At 41.5% G+C, this 24,017-nt stretch overlaps 1 protein-coding gene and 1 pseudogene across 4 annotated transcripts in view; one reads left to right on the top strand and one right to left on the bottom strand.

Moving 5' to 3' along the window:
• LOC132856399 (NACHT, LRR and PYD domains-containing protein 12-like) overlaps positions 1 to 12,894 on the top strand; it is a 34,267-nt gene extending 21,373 nt beyond the window's left edge. For 3 of the 4 annotated variants that reach the window (XM_060885989.1, XM_060885986.1, XM_060885988.1), the window contains 4 exons: positions 5,699 to 5,872; positions 9,613 to 9,786; positions 10,039 to 10,215; positions 10,372 to 12,894. In XM_060885989.1, coding sequence (XP_060741972.1) covers positions 5,699 to 5,872; positions 9,613 to 9,786; positions 10,039 to 10,215; positions 10,372 to 10,408 — 562 coding nt within the window. In that variant the 3' untranslated portion in view covers positions 10,409 to 12,894. The remainder of the gene's footprint in view (positions 1 to 5,698; positions 5,873 to 9,612; positions 9,787 to 10,038; positions 10,216 to 10,371) is intronic. The other variant, XM_060885990.1, reaches the window with a different exon arrangement.
• On the bottom strand, positions 12,461 to 12,579 carry LOC132856438 (5S ribosomal RNA; annotated as a pseudogene).
• Positions 12,895 to 24,017: the final 11,123 nt, after the last annotated feature.

Below are 24,017 nucleotides of genomic sequence, written 5' to 3'. Positions count from 1 at the left end.
AAATTTAAAAAGTACAGATACGTGACATTTCTACTTAAGTACATTAACATAGTATTTGTACTCCGTTACATTACAACACTGCACACACACACACACTATATTAGTGATGTATAAAGTTTAGTCTGTAATACTTGACTGGGTTCATGCTGCGTTTTCTCTAACAAACACAGTAAATAGAAAAGCTGTAATTTTTTTAGAGACTAAAAAACAATAAACTTTCAGTTCTGTCATCTGTCCTTTTGTATAATTTGTACTTTTATTAGACTACGTGTGCTCAATCAACTTTTAGTTCCTTCTACAAACACATTTTATAGAAAAACGATTATACGAGTAAATAAATCACCTCAGTCACGTTCATTACACACGTGTCTGTGTCTGTAACACGACTGCTGATGACGTACACCAGACACATCATTGAAACAGGATAAAAGATTATAGTCCTAATTAAGCTCTAATTGTAGCGGGTGTGTCACTCTGTGTAATCACTGTAAAACCCACACAATTTATTAACAAAAAACAGCAGGGTGCAATCAACATGACCGCAAGGCCAAAGCCGAGCGACGTCCTCAGCTGGGAAGAAGGCCCGGCAAAGTCCAGAACCGAGCCAAACAGCCTGAGCAATGCCTCCAGACCAGCTGGGTAGAGGAACTCTGTCACAACTGTCATGATGTGATGTCCATGAGTCCATCCATGAGTGTGAACAACCTTCTTGTTGTTGATTATAATGAGAATTATTCTAATAATATTTATGGAACATAACACAAGGCTGTTTTATTGTGCTATCTGATTTATTATGACAAACTCACAATGGATTCAGATCATCAGTAATGTTACAAAATGAATAAGTTCTACAAATGTTTCAGTTGATGATGGTCTCAGTATTGAGACCAATAGTACTCAGTACTAGTATAATCCCAGCAAGACCGCAACAAAACCCATCCATCCATCTTCTACCGCTTATCTGGGGGCAGCAGTCTGAGCAGGGATACCCAGACTTCCCTCTCCCCAGACACTTCCTCCAGCTCCTCCGGGGGAATACCGAGGCGTTCCCAGGCCAGCCGAGAGACATAGTCCCTCCAGCGTGTCCTAGGTCTTCCCCGGGGCCTCCTCCCGGTTGGACATGCCCAGAACACCTCCCCAGGGAGGCGCCCAGGAGGCATCCGGAACAGATGCCCGAGCCACCTCAGCTGACTCCTCTCGATGTGGAGGAGCAGCGGCTCTACTCTGAGCTCCTCCCGAGTGACCGAGCTCCTCACCCTATCTCTAAGGGAGCGCCCAGCCACCCTGCGGAGGAAACTCATTTCGGCCGCCTGTATCCGGGATCTTGTCCTTTCGGTCATGACCCAAAGCTCATGACCATAGGTGAGGGTAGGAACGTAGATCGACTGGTAAATCTTCACCACAACAGCGATACACCGATCTGCCTGTCGATCTCCCGCTCCATCCTTCCCACACTCGTGAACAAGACCCCAAGATACTTAAACTCCTCCACTTGAGGCAGGAGCTTTCCACCAACCTGAAGGGGACAAGCCACCCTTTTCCGGCTGAGAACCATGGCCTCGGACTTGGAGGTGCTGATTCTCATCCCCGCCGCTTCACACTTGGCTGCAAACCATCCCAGTGCACGCTGAAGGTCCTGATTTGAAGAAGCCAACAGGACTACATCATCTGCAAAAAGAAGAGATGAAATCCCGTGGTCCCCAAACCGGACTCCCTCCGACCCCCGACTGCGCCTAGAAATCCTGTCCATATAAATAATGAACAGGACCGGTGACAAAGGGCAGCCCTGCCAGAGTCCAACATGCACCGGGAACAAGTCTGACTTACTGCCGGCAATGCGAACCAAACTCCTGCTCCGGTCATATAAGGACCGGACAGCCCTTAGCAGAGGGCCCCCCACAGATCACCACGAGGGACACAGTCGAATGCCTTCTCCAGATCCACAAAGCACATGTGGACTGGTTGGGCAAACTCCCATGAACCCTCCAGCAACCTGGTGAGGGTATAGAGATGGTCCAGTGTTCCACGACCGGGACGAAACCCGCATTGTTCCTCCTGAATCCGAGGTTCGACGATCGGACGAATTCTCCTCTCCAGTACCCTGGCATAGACTTTTCCGGGGAGGCTGAGGAGTGTGATCCCCCTGTAGTTGGAGCACACCCTCTGGTCCCCCTTCTTAAACAGAGGGACCACCACCCCAGTCTGCCAGTCCAGAGGCACTGTCCCCAGCCTCCACGCGATGTTGCAGAGACGTGTCAACCAAGACAGCCCCACAACATCCAGAGACTTGAGGTACTCAGGGCGGATCTCTTCCACCCCCCGGTGCCTTGCCACTGAGGAGCTTCTCAACCACCTCAGTGACCTCAGCTTGGGGGATCGATGAGTCCTCAACTCAGCCCTCTGCCTCTGCTTCCTCAGTGGAAGACATGTCGGTGGGGTTGAGGAGATCCTCGAAGTACTCCTTCCATCGTCCGAGAATGTCCCCAGTCGAAGTCAGCAGATTCCCACTCCCACTGTAAACAGTGTGAGCAGGGGAGTGCTTCCCCCTCCTGAGGCGCCGGACGGTTTGCCAGAATTTCTTCGAGGCCAACCGATAGTCCTTCTCCATGGCCTCACCGAACTCCTCCCAGACCCGAGTTTTTGCCTCTAAAACCACCCAGGGCTGAAGCTCGCTTGGCCCTCCGGTTCGGGGATTGCCGCCACGACAGGCACCGGAGACCTTACGGCCACAGCTCTGCGCGGCCGCATCGGAGGTGGAGAACATGGTCCACTCAGACTCAATGTCTGCAAGCTCCCTCGGGATCTGGTTGAAGCTCTGCCGGAGGTGGGAGTTGAAGATCTCTCTGACTGGAGACTCTGCCATGTGTACTGAAGGACACCCTTATGCATCATTGTCCTGATGCCATGTGTACTGATGGACACCCTTATGCTTGAACATGGTGTTCGTTATAGACAAACTGTGACTAGCACAGAAGTCCAATAACAGAACATCACTCGGGTTCAGGTTGGGGGGCCGTTCCTCCCAATCACGCCTCTCCAGGTGTCACTGTCGCTGCCCACGTGAGCGTTGAAGTCCCCCAGTAGAAGGACGGAGTCCCGGGTCGGAGCGCTTTCCAGCACCCCTCCCAGAGACGCCAAGAAGGTCGGGTACTCTACACTGCCATTTGGCCCGTAAGCACAAATAACAGTGAGAGACCTCTCCCCGACCCGAAGGCGCAGGGAAACGACCCTCTCGTTCACCGGGGTGAACTCCAACACATGGCTGCTGAGCTGGGGGGCTATGAGCAAGCCCACACCAGCCCGTCGCCTCTCACCGCGGGCAACTCCAGAGTAGTAGAGAGCCCAGCCTCTCTCGAGGAGTTGGGTTCCAGAGCCCAAGCTGTGCGTGGAGGCGAGCCCAACTATATCTAGTCGGTATCTCTCAACCTCACGCACCAGCTCAGGCTCCTTCCCCCCAGCGAGGTGACATTCCATGTCCCTAGAGCCAGATTCCGTGTCCGGGGATTGGGTCGCCGAGGCTCCCGCCTTCGACTGCCACCCAATCCATATTGCACCAGCCCCTTACAGTTTCTCCTGCAGGTGGTGGGCCAACAGGACATCGGCCCCACGTCACTCCTTCGGGCCACCAGGCGCTCGCATGCGAGCCCCAACCCCAGGCCTGGCTCCAGGGTGGGGCCCCGGTTGCGCCATACCGGGCGACGTCACGGACCTTGCTCTATTTCTCTTCGTAAAGGGGTTTTGAACCGCTCTTTGTCTGGCCCGTCACCCAGGACCTGTTTGCCTTGGGAGACCCTACCAGGGGCAAAAAGCCCCAGACAACATAGCTCCTAGGATCATTCAGGCACGCAAACCCCTCCACCACAATAAGGTGGCGGTTCAAGGAGGGGCACAACAAAACCCATTTGTTACATATCACATTTCTTAGTGCATATTCATAGTTAAATAAAGACCAAGACAATTTTCTAGAGAATTGCAATTCACTTTATCTAGTGAGTGACATACAGCTAAGTACGGTGACCCAGACTCAGAATTCATTCTCTGCATTTAACCCATCCAACGTGCACACACACAGCAGTGAACACACACACGCCGTGAACACACACCCGGATCAGTGGTCAGCCATTTATGCTGCGGTGCCCAGGGAGCATTTGGGGGGGCTCGGTGCCTTGCTCAAGGGCACCTCAGTCGTGGTATTGCTGGCCCGAGACTCGAACCCACAACCTTAGGGTTAGGAGTCAGACTCTCTAACCATTATGGACATTATAAACATTCTGGATATTCATTTACATGGCTTTCTTTAGTTATTTATATATATATATATATATATATATATATATATATATATATATATATATATATATATATATATATATATATATATAATTACACACACACACACAAAATATATATATATATATGTATGTATAAGTTTGTTTAAAATATTTCTTGAACAATGACATTTGCCATCACACTGTAATATACCATGTGCACAAATAACGTTACACAATATAACCTTTACAACACACATTTTTGTTCTTAGCTTCCGCTCTCTCTTTTAGAGAGTAACAAGTAGTATGTGGTGGCGATGACCATGTTTTTTTTAAGAGGTGCTACACGGAGTCGTTTGCCTTTAGACAACTCCTGCTCTATGTCTTCTTTATTCTCTGAAAAATTATAGAAACAAAATAAGAAACAAAACTATATATCACTCATTTGTTTATATTGTGCAGTGAACGAGTTACAATAAAACAGCTACTGCTTACTGTAAGTTACAAACCTTTAAGCATCAGTATTTGTGCCCTGAAGAAGTCTTGCTTCCATCGTACCAAATAAACCTGAGTTTGGTCAAGCATGTCGTAGTTAAAGTCCTTAATTTCGCTAGTTGTAACAACTGGCGTGCAGCCGTCATCCAGGTACCTCACGTATGCAAACATTCTGATTCCCAGTGATCAACAGATTTGTCGTGTAGAAGCGGAAGCTTTTTATTTACCACAAAACAAAATCCTAATTACTGTGGCAAAAACATGATGATCTGGAACACGTGCACTTATACTAATTTTGATAAACACTGTAAGGTATATAATGTAGTCGAAAACATTACGAGATTTATTTTAGGAAAGTGCAGGAACTACATTTACCTTCGTGAACATAGTTGCTTTAAAGGTTGCATAGCAACGCTGATGCTGGATAATATCTCTTCACATTACCGCTTTACTAATAAAACAAACAACTTAACTACTTCTTAATTGAGACAAATATATATATATATTTCAAAAACCATGATTCTGTATGATTTATATGCTGCCTCCTTCATGGAGCCCGGGAAGTCAACATTTGTTGGTATTACTATATTTAATTTGTGGAGACACTTTAATCCCTAACGAATGGTTTTTAAATGTTTTTATTCTTTGTTATTCAAAGTTTTTGAGCTTTGTTATTTCAGTTCTTTATTCAGAATAGGGAGCAAAAGAAATAACACACTTATAATTAAACATATTCCAATATAACCAGCTACACCAGCCCCGTTTTGCTTGATAACACCTTGACTATGCTGGCCACCCATCTATACCAGCACTATACCAGCATGAACAAGTAAAAACCAGCCTGGACCAGCATGGAATTCATGCTTGTTTATGCTGGATTTTTTTGTGTGTGTGTTTGAGATCAGTGTTCTGATATTTCATCATTTCTCTTCCAGTCTGTGTAAGTGTAATCTGACAGAGGAAAGCTGTAGAGTTCTGTCCTCAGTTCTCAGCTCAAACTCCTCCAGTCTGAGAGAACTGAACCTGAGTGAGAATAAACTGCAGGATTCAGGAGTGAAGCTGCTCTCTGATGGACTGAAGAATCCACACTGTACACTGGAGAAACTGAGGTACACACACACACACACACACACACACACACACACACACACACACACACGCACACTGAGGTACACACACACACACACACAAATGTGCAAAAATAATAAAATTAAACTACAGCAACAACGACCAAATGTGTACATTGTGAGTTCTGCATGAGGAATAAAAGACAAAATCAAGATTCAAGTTAATGTTATCATTTCATGGAACATAATTTTGGAACATACATTTTGGAAATGTGCTGGTCTGTTTTTCATCAAGACAGTATTCAATATTCCACAACACTAAAATTGTCCTGGTAAAGCTGCTTGCACATATGGGCAACATAAAGGACCCCCTCTGCCTATGGCTGAATGCAGTGTAGCTGTAATGATGGTAGTTGTGATTTCATTCATAGATTCATCAACATTGATATTATGTTTCTTAAACACATGCTGTGAGAGGAACTGACAGACTTTACATAGTAATGCAGTTCACCTAAAAAAAATCAACAATAGCTGAAGAAGGTACATGTACAAGATGTTCTAGTTTTAATAACATTGCACCTAGTTTAATAACATTGAACAACCAAATCAGGCAAGTCTTCAGCCATTTCACTGCAGTCATCATGTACTAAATTATTACTGGCTTCACCACTGTCAGCATCTTCAGGCTCCTGTAATTGTTCAGAGATGGTTACTATGCCAAGATTAAGATAACTTAGCGAACGTTGGTTGTGTTTTTATGTGATTTAAAAGTTCGATATACATTTGTCTGGAAATCACAAACTGAAAACATGCAATGGACAGTTTCATTCTTCTGTTTATGTGAGCAAAGTCATTTCTTTCTGAGGAAAGTCCACTGTATGCACACAAATGACAAGTAAAGATTTTTTTGAGTGAGAAAGAGCAGACTGTTTCACCCCTGATACAGTAACTACATGGTGAAGTGATGCTTGGTCTTCTCCTAGCCCATGTCCACAGTACAAGGTAAAGGTATGATATGTTCCTACTCTATCCTGCCACACTGAAAATCACAGTCAGTGACCCCTTTTGCACCTTTAACTCTTCCAAGGATGTGGAAAGATTTCTGAACTTGACATCGGAGCAGAGCATCGACCGCCAAGCTAACCATGGACCGCTCGGCTAACAATGCTTTTTGGAGCTGCAGCCTTTTTCAAAACTTGGTTCATACTGAACTTTAAACTAGCCAGGTCTCATACATCATAGTGCAGTGAACGTTTCTTTTTTCTTTTATTCATAACATTTGTTAGTTCAGGCTGGCTATAGGTTAATGCCTAGCTTTGGCCTGCTACAATAAGAATGCTTGATACACTCATCTATAAATGTTTAATATAGGTCTGGACCGGTTCTAGCACACTGGGCTGACTGGGCTTTACTGGACTTGCTAGCTGGGGTAACTATAGAGTGGAGAACTGATCAGCTCCTTATAAATACTACAGTAAACTGACTATTTATTTAACTTTTTTAATGCTCAGCTCCATGTACATTATGATTTGGGTCACTCAGTTCAGTACTTATAACATTAGAAAGCAGCTTTCAGCTAAACCTTGAATGCTACTGTTAAGGTAGCTAGTTTATTTTAGTCGTTCCATTGTACTATATTTCACTGTATGTAGGTTTATTCCACAGGTTTATCTATCTTACAAGTTATTGGTTAGTTCACACTGTTGGACTGAAACCTTCTTGAGTGGTCCATATTGGTCACAGTCCAGTCTGGGGTTATTATTTAGTTTACATTTCTGTTGTTGTTTGTGTTTTTCATGTTCTGACTTGTCTTTAGTGTGTGTGTGTGTGTTTAGTGAGGAACAGCAGCTTCCTCAGTTATGTTGATCCACTCACCTTATATATTGTTTAAAAGCACTGTCTCATTTAAAGAAAGACTGGTGCTGTGGGTTTATTGTATCTGATTAGTGGTTTGTTGTATAATACACAGTTTGGGTGAAAGTTATTGCTGTTTTTTGTGTGTTTTCTGTTATATCCTCTGTTATGAGCCCAGATCGTGTGTGTGACCAGGTTTCTCTGGTGTGTTACTGAGATTTGAAGGATTACTCTTTCTTTTCAGCTAGTCACAGATCTTTATTGAGAAGTGATGATCTTTTCTCCTCTCCACAACTCTTTCACAGCTTTAGTCATGTCCTCTTGATCCTGATAGCTCAGATAACAAAGGGTTTTTTCTTCTGCCTCCTTAAACAGTTTGTCCATGTAAGACATCAGATAGAGGTTGAACTCCTCCTTGCTGAAAAAAATCATGTTTGTTAAAGTTTATGACTGAATTTGAGGAATTTATGAGCTTTATGAAGCCATTAGCTACATCCCATAATAACATACAGTCCTCCACAAAGTTGCTGTTAATCTGTGTAAAGATAAATCTGTTAAACTACAAAACCTTGAGGAAATAAGATTAGACAGTCATGTAGAACTCCTCGTACTCTAAAACACATTTTGTTGATCTGTTCTGCTTTTAATGACATTATACAAATGTTTTATTCTTTAGGATCTTTTATGGAGATTATTGACAAAGTAACATTTTTGATTACAAATGTTTAGCACAAATTAATTAAAAACGTTCATAAAGATTCTCATTTTTTTACTTTTTAAGAATATCTATTTTTTGGTGTAACTTATGTAAATCTACATGTGTATTAATTTTTACATTTTTATTCATTTATTGTTTATGGTGGTGAGATGATCCAGATTTAGAGCATGATCTGGATACCGTTACTGTTTGCTCCAAAATTCAACATCCGTCTCACAACCTTGATCACCAGCTGGTTTATTTTAATTCTCTCTCTCTCTTGATCTCTGTATTAGAGCATGGACTCTGTCCTATATAGATGTAATCTACGTGGATCTCAACAGACTGAATTAATGGTGTTAATGAGGTTCACATTAATCTCTAGTGTAAGGCAATCAATGTCCTGGAAAATCTCCTATAAACACTTTAACACTTGTGCTTCCCTCGCTCTCTCTTTATATTCTAAACAGTAAACTCAAGTCAAGTCAAGAAGCTTTTATTGTCATTACAACCATATATAGCTGTTACAGTACACAGTGACATGAGACAATGTTTCTCCAGGATCAGGGTGTTACATAACACAAAGACAGGGCTATAAGGACTTAATAAGCAGTCCTAGCCACATAAAGTGCAACTTGATGATCATCTGACCATCAATCTATCCATCCATCCATCCATCCAATAAACCTTAATTGATCAAATGATTATTTTATTAAAACAAATGTCTGATTAAACTGATGTAACATTAAAATCTATACACATAGTTCATTGTGAGATTTTAACATGCCACTGTACTGTAGACAAGAGAACATCTGAAAACATTTTTACAAGTGAAACTCTGTCACAACTGTCACAACATGATGTACAGTGTGAACAACCTTGTTGTTGTTAATGAGAATTATTACATTAATAATGAGAATTATTCCAATAATATTTATGGAACATAAACACAAGGCTGTTTTTTTGTAATATCTGATTTATTATGACAAACTCACAATGGATTCAGATCATCAGTAATGTTACAAAATGAATAGGTTTACAAATGTTTCAGTTGATGATGGTCTCAGTATTGGTGGGTTATAATAGTTAGTTCTGTGGTGTCCTGTCCTCTGATTTGTGTGTGTGAGACAAACACACTGACATTTCTGTTGGATCTTCAACTTTAGCTGGATTATGGCTGTGTTTGTGTGTTTGAGATCAGTGTTCTGATATTTCATAATTTCTCTTCCAGGCTGTGTGCCTGTAATCTGACAGAGGAAAGCTGTAGAGTTCTGTCCTCAGTTCTCAGCTCAAACTCCTCGAGTCTGAGAGAACTGAACCTGAGAGACAATAAACTGCAGGATTCAGGAGTGAAGCTGCTCTCTGATGGACTGAAGAATCCACACTGTACACTGGAGAAACTGAGGTACATACGCACACACACACACACACACACACACACACACACACACACACACACACACACACAGAGTTTTAATAAACACTACAACATCCAGTTCTCCTCTGTGGTAACTGTAATTGTAGTGATCTGATATATTGTCATTGTTGTGTGTGTGAGATGGAGAGTAAATGTACTGTATATAAAGATTTTGTGTAGTTCATGTTTTCAATACTAAAACTGAGTGTGTTAAGTGTGAGAAGGTTTTCTTTCTTGCAGGATGTGTGACTGCAGTATTACAGATGAAGGTTGTGCTGCTCTGGCTTCAGCTCTGAGGTCAAACTCCTCATCACACCTGAGAGAACTGAATCTGTACTTTAATAAACCAGGAGAATCAGGAGTGAAGCTGCTCTCTGATCTACTGAAGGATCCACACTGTAAACTGGAGACACTACAGTGAGTTACTGACTTACTGTCTCTTTACTGTATGATATTGAGTAATATTCACTGTGTGCTGTAAAATGTCACATCTAATGTGTGTATTTATGCTTCTGTTGTTCATAAGCAATGTGTTTAAATGTGTCTGTGATTCTGTCCTGTTGTGTTTTTCAGCATTAAGTATAAGATACTCACCAGGTCTGGTGTATGACAGGAGTCTCTCCTCAGGGCTTTTTATGATGGTGAAGCGTTAGAACACATCCCACATTTCCAGCAGTTTGGGAGCTGAATCATTCATATTCAGATGTAGAAGATCCATAACAATAACTGTGACTGATCACATCCTTTTATCCTCTCAGCTACAACTTCACACTTTAACATCTTTTACAAACCAAAGTCAAATCCTTCAGCATCTACACACAACACAGAGATATCATCACATCATCACACTGATTACACAAACACACATCCATGTGTTACAGATGTTTAGAGATTATTTTTACCTCTTTAATTGGATCTCAAATTTGTTTCTCCACAGATGATTGACTCACAGTTGTGATCTTGATTTATTTATTTTCCTTTAAACGTGTCTTCTTTTCAAACCCTTTTCACCAAACACTTAAAATCTTTATTAAAATCCCTTTAAACATTAAAGGAATCTTCTTTTTTCTTTAGTTGATCTATTTTTCTATATTTCAATTTCTTCTTCCTTAATTTCCTCATGACATTTTTTATCTTGGGTGCATCTTGTTTTTATATAATTGAACTTCTTTTTTTCCTCTTTACACCATATATTTTGCTCCCTCGAGTTCTTTCTCCTCCCTTTTTATATTTTTGTTCTCTTTGGCCAATTCATTCTCTAATTTTTGACAATGTACTTTTACTTGCTTTTTCTCCTCTTTCTTTCTTTCTCCCATTCTACAATATTTAATTAAAAATGTTTAATTAAAATTTAACATTATCTTCCTCATTCATTTCATTTCCTTTTTCTTTTTCTATAATTTCTCTAATCTTAAAATCATAGTGGTTTTTCTTTAAACTTTCTGTTTTTAGAATCCATACACCCAGTGGCAGTTCTAGGATTTTTCTGTAACAGGGGCTATTAAGGGGCCACATGTTACATTCAGGGGCCAAGTACAGGGCACACAAACTAATTTATTCAGTACGGTGCAAGTACATTTCGGCAGTCATTCCTTTTTCAAACACTCGAGTGCCGCCAATTGTTTGGGGTTGGAATTGCATCTGTGTTCTTTGTGAAAAATTCTCCGGTTGCTCTTCTCGTTGGCGATTGATGGAATGGGGCCAATCAGGGGCCAATCAGATTTCAGCAGGGGCCCCTGTGGCCCCGCCTTTAGAACATACACCTTGCATACACCTTGTCCCCTTTTTACATTATTCCAGTCTTAAAAAACAAAACTCATGATACTCAAACTTGTTTCCTTATATCTGATTTTGTCTGTAAAGTTTTCTACATTTCTTGTACATAAAATAAAGTCAATCTTTGTCCTGTAAGTTTTTCACTATATCTCTTCTTTCCTTCCTACATTTCTCTCCCTCCACACGTCTATCAGGTTGTTTTCACTCATTAGATCCTTTAGTTCTTTTCTCTCTGTATCTGATTTAATAACCATCCCATCTGCCATATGGACTTTACTGAAAACAGTCACTGCAAGTCCCATCATTATTATTTCTTTATGCTTCTTTAAAATTCTTTTTAAAGGATTAAATAATTATTTCTTTTCTTTTTTATCTGTTGGGTCATGTACATTTACTAAACTGACAAAAAGGAGAGCTAAAACTTCACTGTGTAGAGTCAAATTCTAGTGTTTCAGCGCTCTTATTTGTACCCCAGGGGTGTGTGTGTGTGTGTGTGTACATGCACCCTCCCTGGTTACTGAAGATGTCTCCCTTTGAGTTATCACCTCAGCAAGGCCACATTACATTTTCAGGTCTTATCGAGCACCTGCACACACACGCACACACCCCTAAAGTTCCCATCTTTCTAGCATGTACAAATGTAACAGAATAAGGGCCTCTTGTTCTTTCCCCCAAGTCTTTCACAAGGAATTTACTGTAAAAGCACATAATTATATAAAAACACTCATGATATTTACAATTTCCTCTACACCAGCCTCTAGACTGCTTTAAGCTGCTGTCAGGTAGTTTTCATGGAGGAGAGCTTCACTCTCCTGACTGCTGCCACTGAATAATAAAATGATGTTACAGAATTCAAACAGTAAAGTAAATGAATGTCTTTGTCAAAACCTTACAGCACCAGGTGTTCCCAGGCAGTCACACATCCAAGTACTAACCAGGTCTGACTCTGCTTAGCTTCCGAGATCAGACGAGATCAAGCGTTCACAGGTTGGTTTGGCTGCAACAAAACAGTTAATCAGCTTAATCAGTTAGACGTGTAATTTTCTATTAAATAATAACAGTCTGTAATTGATTTCATAGGACTTTTGTATAAAATAAAATATACATATAAGTAGTGTGTGTTGTCAAGATTGAGATCCAGTGTGTATCACAATGACAAAAAGTCTAAAACAAATAAACATCCCAAAATAACCTGTTAAAATGTCCAGCAATGTTTACAGTGTTAAAAGTCTTATAAAATATTTACTATTCTTCTGCATGAAGTGTTTTCTGTAGTGTGGGTTGTATCATTTTTATAATAAAGAAATCTTTATACACTGATGATACTATTCCATATTCCTGATAACCAGTACAATAAAGATTAAAGGCTCGGCTCAATCCTCATAGCAGTGTTTAACAATATACCAAAACTCTTTTGTTGGAACCTTTCTGTGTGTCTGTCATTCCTGGTCCTATTAAATATACCAAGTCCTTGAATCCTGAACTGATTACTCTGTGAAATCTAACCCTAGACTGGCTCTTAACTCTGTACATCTGTGTACCTCATGTCATGGTCAACCACAGGGTTGCTGTGGATCTGGAGTCTATCCCAGGAATACTGGACATGTGACAAGAATCCACCATGGATGAGATAATATCAATCACAATGAAGTACATTATAGTAGATAAATAAACCTTGTTTTGTCTCTCTGGCTGCTAGGAATGTAACTGAACATTAATACATTTGGAATAAACAGACACAGTGACCAAGAGCATCACTACCAGAGATATTACTGTATGTGACAATGAGGGGGAGTTTGTGCTCTGTGGTCAAAAGTGTTTAGGCTTCACAGATGACATTAGTGATGATAGTGGAGAAATAAGCTGACCAGTAGGGCTGAGGGGGAAAAAATCAATTCACCTAATTATTGCAATTCTTTTTAAAACAATTTTAAAATCGATTGTTTTACACCAGAATCGATTTATATTTACTTATTTTACTTTTCCTAAGAGGTGGTGGAGAGAAGTTACCAGTTTAATTCCAGCAGAGGGCACAATGTATGACTCAGTGTCACAGAGTGCAATGCACATTTTTACTGCAAAAACATTCGTCTGTATAGCGTTGTGGAAAATGCAGGTTTTCAATTAGGTACAGTATTGAATCGGTATTGAATTAAATAATTTACCTGTCTGCCAATTCCCGCTGGAAACAGCCGGTTGCCAAGAACCCCAGAGTGGTGAGGACTTGTATTTGGACTGGGATGGCATGGTTCCGGCGTGTTGCCCTCTAATACTGGACCCAATTCAGCACATAGATCCAAGAGCACAGCTCTAGGAGATCTAAATCGGCTTATTAGCCAGTCATCATAATGGGCCAGGAAATCATCATGGTCCCTGAAAACTCGTTCTCTCCTTATTCTGCCATTGGCGTAATCCTCCAACAGTGCCAGCAGTGCCATCATGAAGCATTACATACCCGGGTCACCGGAGGATTTATATGTTTCTAGCAATTAGACTGATCGTTAACACCTTGACAAAATCACAGAATTAATTTGTGGGCGAAAATTTAAGACGAAAATGTTATAGTGAACACATGCTTCTTCATGACGGTTTTGTAATGAACACCGTAATAGTTAGGATCAATGATGAGTAGCGATTGTGCTTCATGACTGTATTTGCAGACTTTGACATTTTATAATATATGTACATTAAGGAAAATATTTTGTTTTTACACTGTGTTCTGCAGTTCTCTAATAAAAGGGTATTTCATGCTATTCTGTATCACATGTAGTCGTGCCATCTCCTCCTGCGCTCCCGTTGTGGACAATGTGACTGTAAGGCAGCGTATCCGAGCTACTCGGGTCACGGGGAGCCTGTGCCTATCCTCAGGCGTCATTGGGCATCAAGGCAGGATACACCCTGGACGGAGTAGCGCTGATTATTATTATTATTATTATTATTATATTTTTAATACATCTTGAATTACGTTTGGATTTTACTAGATGTATATAGCCTAAAGCAATCGGCATCTTCATGATAATGTGGATATAACGTATGAAATGGAGTGAAAATTAAATGTCATTAATTCTTATAATCGTTCTTCCCACATGTATTTTCTACAATCTAACTTCAGTTCACGGCCTCACCATCTGTGTCGCCAATTCCCTTTGTCTCCAGAATGTGTGTACGCACGTCTCAAAGTTTGCTTAAAGGTGCGCATATTTTCCCGTCAAGTTTGTTTTTTATAGATCACAACCTTTGCGCGAAAACTGGTGTACCACGTATCCAGCCCCGTTTTGTGCGTACGCATGCTTTATAAATGAGACCCCTGGTTGTTTCCTGAAACTATTCGCAGTCCCTAGGTGAGTATTCGGCCTCCAAGGTGAGCTTTCGGCCTCCATGGGTCTACTAGGACAGCGTTGGACCCGTTCCCGGACCCGTTCGCTGACCCTGCCCAGATGTCTCGGGAAACCTTGCAGTGTTAACAAGGGACATTCTGGGCAGGGTAAGGTAAGTGGCCAGCCTCCCTGGGTCCACTAGGACAGCACGCAGGGCGGTGGTCTGGGGCCAACAGACCTTAAATGGGGCCAAGTCTTTTACTGATGGCTAGCACCTAGGTTTAATTAGGTAATTAAGTTCTGGGTATTAGGTCCGTATTTGATTTTAGGGTTCAGATTTAGAGTCTTAGTTCCAATTCTAGTTATTTTTGGGTTTTCTTTAGGATTGTAAAAAAGGTTTTCTTTAGGATTTTGACACATGAAAAATATTTTACAATTTTTTTTTAGGTGTTAGAGCCAAATTGTAATGTTAGGAAATTTAGGGCCAAGATTTGTTTTAAGGATTTAGAGTCTGATTAGCGTAACGGTCCGAATTGGAGTTTAGTGGTTATGTTCGGGGAAAAGACCGTAGTTCTGGGTGTGACCCAGAAACAACATTGTGCACGGGCCTGACACTCGGGCCTCGTTTTCGGCCACCACCATCACAGCGAACGAAAAAACATCACCTATTTAGAGTTATGAGCTTAAAGCCCTCTTCTAGAGTTTGAGGTCGGTATAAATTAAGGTTCTAAGGTTATGTTTAGGGCTAAAAGTTAGGTTTACGGTTCGAAAAATTAGGGTTAGGGCTAATGGTTAGGTTTTAGGGTTAAGTTTAGGGTTCTAAACATTAGGGCTAGAAAGACTGTTTTGTTTAGGGCTAGGAATTAGGTTTAGGGTTCTAAAAATTAGGGTTAGGGCTAACGGTTAGGTTTTAGGGTTAGGTTTAGGGTTCTAAATATTAGGGCTAGAAAGACTGTTATGTTTAGGTTAGGGGAAAAAGACTGTGGTTCTGGGAGAGACCCAGAAACAACGTTTTGCATGGGCCTGCCACTCGGGCCTCGTTTTCGGCCACCACCATCACGGCGAACGAAAAAGCATCGCCTGTCTAAAGTTATGAGCTTAAAGCACTCTTCTAGAGTTGGAGATCGGTCTAAATTAGGGTTCCGCCTAAGGTTATGTTTAGGGTTAGGGTTAGGGTTAGGTTTTTTGAAAGTATACAATGACTCCCCCCATCACAGGGTCTTAACCTGCGCGGTTTGAATAGGGAGACAAGGGAAAAGCACGGGCCGACGCATGTTATTGCACAGCTATCGCTCTGTCAGAACTTTGTTTTGGTTGAGACCCCACTGGGTTTTTGAGATAACAAGGGAGGTGAGCCACCGGAATGAGTGGGTCAATCTCCAATGTCAGCAAGTTTTAAGGTTTTTAAGTTCATTTATGTTTACATTTATTTATTTATTTATTTATTTATTGTTTATTTATTTATTTATTTAAAAAAAACATTTTAGAATTATTGGCCTATTTAAGGAATTAAAAACAAACATTTTATGAATTTTAGGACACATCATCAGCAGTGCACCTCAGATTCACCGGGCGTTTCGGCCTTTGATCACTGTACACCCTCCTCTGAGGTGGCCAGCCATAGGTCGATCAAGCCTTGGCTTGTGTCCCATGTCCAATCAGAAGTTGACTAATGCTAAAGCTAAGCAACTCCTCCGTATTGGTGGAGTCAATGAACTATTTTGCCTATTAACCTATTTTATCTATGTATTTATTCATTTATTTATACCATCTATCATTTAGTCCTAAAAGATGAGAGCGGACGTGAAGGAGAGCAGAGTGAGTTTAGGCGTGAAAATTGCGTTTAGAGTGAGTTTAGGTGTGAAAATGGTTAAGCTTTAGCTACCAGCAATACACTATCTTTCCCTATCTTATTTTAGTTTCTCCTATTTATTGTTATAACTATAGACAGTAATAGTGGCAAAATTACAGCACCAAGATTACTTGAGTAGTGTTTCTATCCAACTGTTCGCCAGACTATTTTCTAAGAAATTTAAAACCTTAGGAAGGTAATCTGGTGTGAGTGCAGTGAGGTGCATGATGGACTGTCGTGTGGTTGGTGCTAGCCACCAGTAGAAGGCTTGGCCCCATTTAAGGTCTGTTGGCCCCAGACCACCGCCCTGCGTGCTGTCCTAGTGGACCCAGGGAGGCCGGCAACTTACCTCACCCCCCCCAGAATGTCTCTCGTTAACACCGCAAGGTTTCCCGAGACAAGCGGGCAGGGTCAGCGAACGTGTCCGTGAAAGGAGTCCAACGCCGTCCTAGAAGACCCATGGAGGCCGAAAACTCACCTCGGAGGCCGAATACTCACCTAGGGTCTGCGAACGGGTCCGACGGCCGCAGCTCACGGGTCCGGGAAGCGTGGCAGGGGCACTAGCCAAGCACCTCTTCGTTAACACCGCTAGGTATCCGAGATGCTCAGTTCGTTCCCTGTCCTAGCTAAAACCAGAGGTCTAGAGCGCAACGCAAAAAGCGTCACCTCCAGATGGCCCTGGCTGGGTAGCAATCCAGCGGGTGACCTCCTTACAAATTCCAAAATGAAATCTTTCAGGAAGCCATCAAGCTTCTACTGGGTTGGGTCCCCATGGGTTAAGCGTACGTCAGCGGATTCCTTCCCTACGTTATTCCGATGGAATAGTTTCGGGAAACAATCAGGCTTCTACTAACGTAGCCGCCCCCCAGCTCGAATCTCCATGGATCAAGCCGACACTACATATCTGTGAACCGTTTTCCCAAAGAGGGTAGAAATATAAAATTTCTGGTGTGTTTTTTTATTTTGATGTCTTCTGAAACAGTAGAACATGATGCACACGGCAAAAAAATGGCATGTCGATAGCTCGAACGGTTGCCGAGATATTAGCCTTTGATTCTGTTCCCAGAATCCTCTCTGTGCATTTAGGCGGAGCCTATGTTGAAATGGCATCATCTGCAGCATTAATTATGTATTTTTTGGACATAATTAATAAAAATACATAAATAAATATAATTATATATAAAAAAAATACGATTTAGAGTCCGGATTAGTGTAGTATTCCAATTTGGAACGATTCCAATTAGATTTTGGGTGATTATATTTTGACTTAGGGTCCTAATTTCAATTTCAAGTGGGTTTGGGTTAATTTTTAAATTTTTAGGGAATGATAAATATTTTAGAGCTTCGATTAGGGGTATTTAGAGCCAAATTGCATTGTCAAGGAAACAGAGTCCGGATTAGCGTATTAGTCCAAATTAAAATGATCCCAAACAGATTTATTTAATTTTTAATCAATTAAAATTAAATTAAGTAACAAATTAATTTGAACCACCAACCAACTAATAAATCAATCAATTAATAAGCTACATTAATCCAACAATTATATTAATTAATTAATTAAAATTTTAATCATTCAATTTAATCAATTCAATTAACTAGCTAGGTCGAATTAGGTAATCAAGTTCTACGTATTAGGTCTGTTTTAGATGCAGAGTTATTAGATCCAATTCAAGATGTTTTTTGGGTCAATTTTGAAAGTTATCTTTTGCAAATAAGTTTGGATTTTGTTTTTAGGTTTTTTAGAGCCAAATTGTAATATTAGGGAATTTTAGGGCTAAAACTGGTTGGGTTTGGAGTCTGGTTAGCCTAGCGGTCCGAATTGGAGTTTATCGGTTATGGTTAGGGTTAAGATTAGGTTTAGGGCTAGGTTCTAGGATTAGGCGGCGGTTAGGATTAGAGGTTAGGTTTAGGGCTAGGTTTTAAGATTAGGTTATGGTTAGGGTTAAGGTTAGGTTTAGGGCTAGGTTTTAGGAGTAGGCGGCGGTTAGGGTTTAGGGTTGAGGTTAGGTTTAGGGCTAGGTCTTAAGATTAGGTTATGGTTAGGGTTAAGGTTAGGTTTAGGGCTAGGTTTTAGGGTTAGGTTTAAGATAAAAAATGTTTAATAAAGGGAAAGTCCCTTTTGTTGCACTGGCCTAAAGAAACCTGGATGGGGACAGTAAACAAAAAAGGAAAAGAAAGGAAAAAAAAAAGGAATGTGTGAAAATTGTGAAGAGCATGAATCTGGGTAGGTTTGATGGATGTATTGATGTAATTATTTATTTATTTATAAATTTATTCATTTTCTAAATTGCAGGTCTCCAAGAACTCCCTGTGGGTGGAATATACTGTCTAATCTACATGAATGGCGGTAAGTATGGAAAAAGGATCCTAAAAAGGTAAGTGTTAAAAGATAATAATGATATTTATGGAATTAATAAATAAGGGGAAAGGGAGAAAAGAGGGGAAAGTGTAGTAGAGGAGAGGGGAAGGGGGAAGGGAAAGAGACGCAAGAAAGGTAAAGGTTGGGTTTAGGGATAGGAAAGGGTATAGGGGTAGGAAAATGGGGTAGGGGAAGGGGGGTTAGGTGTTAGGTTGGGGTCAGGGTTGGGGTTGGGTATTGGGTTAAGGTTAGGTATGGGAGAGGTATGGGGTTAAGGTTAGGTATGGGAGAGGTGTTGGGTTAAGGTAAAAACAGGAGTAAAGATAAGGAGATGGAGTGAAAATAAGGGTAAAGGTTATGATTAGGGATGACAAATAGGAACAATGAAAATAAATAAAGAGAGAATCAAGTATATGGAGTATTAAGTGCTAGGAGGTAAGTGCCATGAGAAAATGAAAAATCAATCAAAATAATAAGTGCTATAAAGAATCACTGCAACCCACACATAAATAAAATAAAATAAATAATAAACCTCCATAACTCTAGAGTCATCTTTTTATTAAAATATAATAATAATAATAATCGTAATAATAATCATATTAATAGACCATGATATTGCTGATGAGAATGATGATGTTTGGAAACAGTGGGATCCCGGAGACCTGCAACTCATAAGTTTAAAACATGCTAGAAAACGTCAAAACCAAAACCTCAAAATTGAACGATGTGCATTTTATAACCTTGGAGACCTTTAACTAGTGTGACTTACCCTTTTACATTAGGTCCCATGAGAATCCATGCTTTCAGGGTTAGGGTTAGGGTTAGGTTAGGGGAAATACCGAGGCCCGGGTCCAGGCCCGTGGGGATAGGGGGTTAGGGTTAGGGTTGTGGATTAGGGTTAGGGTTAGGGTTGGGGTTGGGTGTAGGGGTTTTCAGACCTGAAACATCTGGAGCCTGCGTTGTGCACTGGCCTACCTCCAGCTATCCACAACAGCCAGCATCATTGAGCGTTGCACTCCCAGTTCTTGGGTTTAGAGGGCCTTGGATTGTAAGTGTTTGGCCCAATGAAGCAAAATGGCCTTAGCACATGTTGGTGTCCAGTGAATTTGGTCACTGTCCACGTCAAACTGTGCAGTTGATAATAGTGGTAGGTGGGGCATATTTCTCTGAACGTGATCATTAATACTTTCCAAGATTAATTGCTCCTTACGTTTCAGAGTTTTGGCAAAATTAATCAACGGGATCTTAATGACCGCTCCCGGGAACCTGTCCCTCGCCGCCTTTAGGGCCCTCTGTATTTGCTTGATTGCTGTCTCTTTAAATTTTTGGTTCCTGTGATTGATTCCAAAGGCCAAGATGACCAGTTCTACCTTTACGTGGGCCTGAGCTTTGAGGATGATGTTCTCCGCATGCCTAAATGTGGCACCCGGGTAACTGTCAACTTGCAAATCCTCAAAGTGATGCTCTATGACTCTACCCACGTTGGAATCTCCCAGAATACACCACTTTCTGCGGACACTAAGACTCCATTCAACCATTTTCCTGGCTGTGAGCAGGTGTTTCACCGGCCGAAAGATTTTAGGTGTACCGGTGGGCGGAGTGATTGGTGTACTCCCCAGATCAATCAAGAGCTCTGGAGGGAGACTGCCTTCCAATTCAGCCCCAGGGACATGGTACGGAGAATCCCCCGGTGACGAGGGTTGGATCACCTCCGGTTGTTCATCTAACGTGATGAGAGGGCCCTGTTCCTTTCCCACATTGGACACTAAGGCATCGTTGTAAACATGAACCTCAACCAACGCTGGAGATGTACACCGTGCAACCACCTGCTGCTCCTGGATAAGCGGCAGTGTCGTTTTTCCCTGGGTGTCAGGACTAGTTTGTATTTTTAGAAGCTCTGGGTGATCGTCCGTACACACAATCGCCGGATTTCCCCGCCCACAGACCCTTTCAGGAAAAATCTGCCTTTGTCTGCTTTGTCGGGGTGCCCTCTGTGGCTGTGAAGGTGGGAGAGCAGACGGGGTGGATGATCCCATTTGGGGTGTTGCCGGGACAATAGTCACTGCGTCTCGTGACAAAGCTGGGAAATCCTCCGTCAACACCGTGGGGGTTCCATTTTCCGTTTCGCCTTCTTTTTCTAACCCGCTCTCCCCTAATGCCTCCAAAAGGGCTTTGACCTTTTCAATTGGCACCTCTGTGCTTTTCTTAGCGTACCGTTTGTGGTACCATTTTATTGCTATTGTTAATGCAGAGCTCCAGTCCTTAATCATCATAGTCGGCAACACCTCACTCACCTGATCGACATGTGATTCGTAGTGGTCCTGCAGAATGAGACGTGCTGTGTAGGCCCAATTTCTGGCGCTCCCTTCCAAGAGGGATTTCGTGTGGGGCGTCATGTTCGCCGGTTTAATGACCCCTGTGAGGTATCATGTGAGCCTGGAGAATGTAGGTGGTTCAACACTTGAACATGTTGGGATCTTTTCCAGATGGTGAAATGACCGTAGTAGTTCAAATATTTTCCTCACCAAGGCTCTAAACCTCTCATATTCAGGGTCTTTTTCATGTTGCTCAACAGTTTTTTTCAGGGAACGCCGTGGATAGCATTCCCTGGTTTTCCAAAAATTATCATTACTCCTATAATCAGGAGAATGAATTTGTTGGTGAGGTTTCTGGTATCTACCAGCCTTCCCATGATTATTGAAACCCCGAGGCGTCTCACGCCCATGATGCTTGGGGTAATCTTCTCTGTGTTCATCAGAACGGGGAACCCGTCTCTCCCGTCTGGAACACGATTGCTCGCGGTAGGACATATTGTTTTTAGTTGGCAAGTCTGTTGCAACGTTTCGGTAAATCTAAACCTTCATCAGGCAGTGACTTGCCACACAAAAAAAACTTTTTAGTATTATTATTAATTATCTTTTCAATATTCCAATTGTTTTATAAAGAAAAATCAACACTGATTGTAAATTAGATTGTTTTTATAGAGAACTAGGAATCTCAAGTGACTGATACTGATCTTTCTCCAAGCTGCTTCATCCATCAAATGAGTGGGGTGCCCCTGCAGCTTCTTATATAGTCAGCTCCCTTGAGGCTCCTCCCCATTTTAAATCTTGAAAAACACTTCTTTTATAATGGCTGAGGGATTTTGATTATTTTGAAGTTATTTGTTCATGGATTTTTCCATCAACAGTGACAATAATAATAATGATAACAATAATAGACATAATAATAATAGCAATAACCATAATAAATCACAATACTATGATATGTGGGGATTTTTAACTCTTCCTTTTCCTTTTCTTAGGTGATTCCAATTCCAGGCAAGTGAGTGATCCAGGTAGGTAAATCTTTTTGCACTTTTTTTGTCTTTGTTAAACATTTCCTTCCTTCCCTTAGGTATTAAATTTCCAGTAGGTGAGTATTCAAGATATTTTATTTACTATTTAATTTGCATTGCTCTGTCTTTACTTACCATTTGCTTCCTTCCCTTAGGTATTCCCATTCCCAGGCAGGTAAGTAATCCAGGTAAGTATTTTCTTCGCCCATTTATATTTTTTCTTTATCCATTTTTTCTTTTTTGTTGTGTTCTATTATCCAAATCCCCTGGGGGTTTTCCGCATTTCTCAAAGATGTGGCTGCAATTTTGACAACTGGGGTGGCACGGGCTGGATTAGGTTAGGGGAAATACCGAGGCCCGGGTCCAGGCCCGTGGGGATAGGGAATTAGGGTTAGGGAATTAGGGTTAGGGTTTGGGATTGGGGTTAAGGGTTGTGGATTAGGGTTAGGTTAGGGAAAAAGATCGTGGTTCCGGGAGTGACCCAGAACCAACGTTGTGCACGGGCCTGCCACTCGGGCCTCGTTTTCGGCCACCACCGTCACGGCGAACGAAAAAACATCGCCTATTTAGAGTTACGAGCTTAAAGCGCTCTTCGAAAAATTAGGGTTACGAACGCGCTTTAAATCTCCGGTTATGTTTAGGGCTGGGAATTAGGTTTAGGGCTAACGGTTAAGTTTTAGGGTTAGGCTTAGGGCTCTGAACCCTAGGGCTAGAAACACGGTTATGTTTAGGGCTGAGAATTAGGTTTAGGGTTCTAAGAATCAGGTTTAGGGCTCCAACCACGAGAGCTAGATACATGGTTATGTTTAGGGCTTAGAAATGGAAACCTGCGGTTATGTTTTAGGGTTCAGGAATGGAGAACGCATTAAATGCTATTTAGGGCTAAGGGTACAGACTAAATTAAAGCCCTCTTTAGCCCGACGACATCCTAAATAGTGAGACACGTCATCAGTAGTAAACCACAGAATCACAGGGTGTTTCAGCCTTTCATTACTATACACCCTCATCCATGGCGGCTAGCCGTAGGGCGATCACTCCTCGGCTCGTGTCCCATAGCCAATTGGATAAACAATTTATTTAATTTTTTTATTAAGATAAAAGATAATTATTTAAGAGAATAAATTATTTACTTATTTACTTATTAGGATGAAGATCATTTTTTAAGAAAATGATCCTCATGATTTATTTATTCATTAAGGTAAATGATTACATTTAGAGTCCTATTTAGTAAAGTGATTGCTTTAAGGTCCTATTTACAATAATACTATGTTAGAGCAGCATAATAATAGAATAATTATAGAATAGAATAATTTTCAACACATTTAAACAAGGTGAATACAGGTAGAAGACCATGACTCACCTCTCTGCCAGTGGCCCTTTTTGTTAACACCGCCAGGTTTCCGGGACCACACGGGCAGAGTGCTGTGCCCCGCGAAGCATATGTTGAGCCCACAGATCCCAGCGGATGACCCCGGATCAGGTCAACAAGCTTCTACTGGGTAGCCCTCTAGGAAAAATCTCTCAAAATGACAGTATAATTCCCAGCCAAGTTAAGCTTTTTCAATGGGAGGCCAGTCC

The sequence above is a fragment of the Tachysurus vachellii genome, chromosome 13 (genome assembly GCF_030014155.1).
Source record: "Tachysurus vachellii isolate PV-2020 chromosome 13, HZAU_Pvac_v1, whole genome shotgun sequence".
Classification (NCBI taxonomy): Eukaryota; Metazoa; Chordata; class Actinopteri; order Siluriformes; family Bagridae; genus Tachysurus; species Tachysurus vachellii.
The sequence above is the reverse complement of the archived record's forward strand: the minus strand, read 5'-3'. Positions and strand labels throughout refer to the sequence as shown.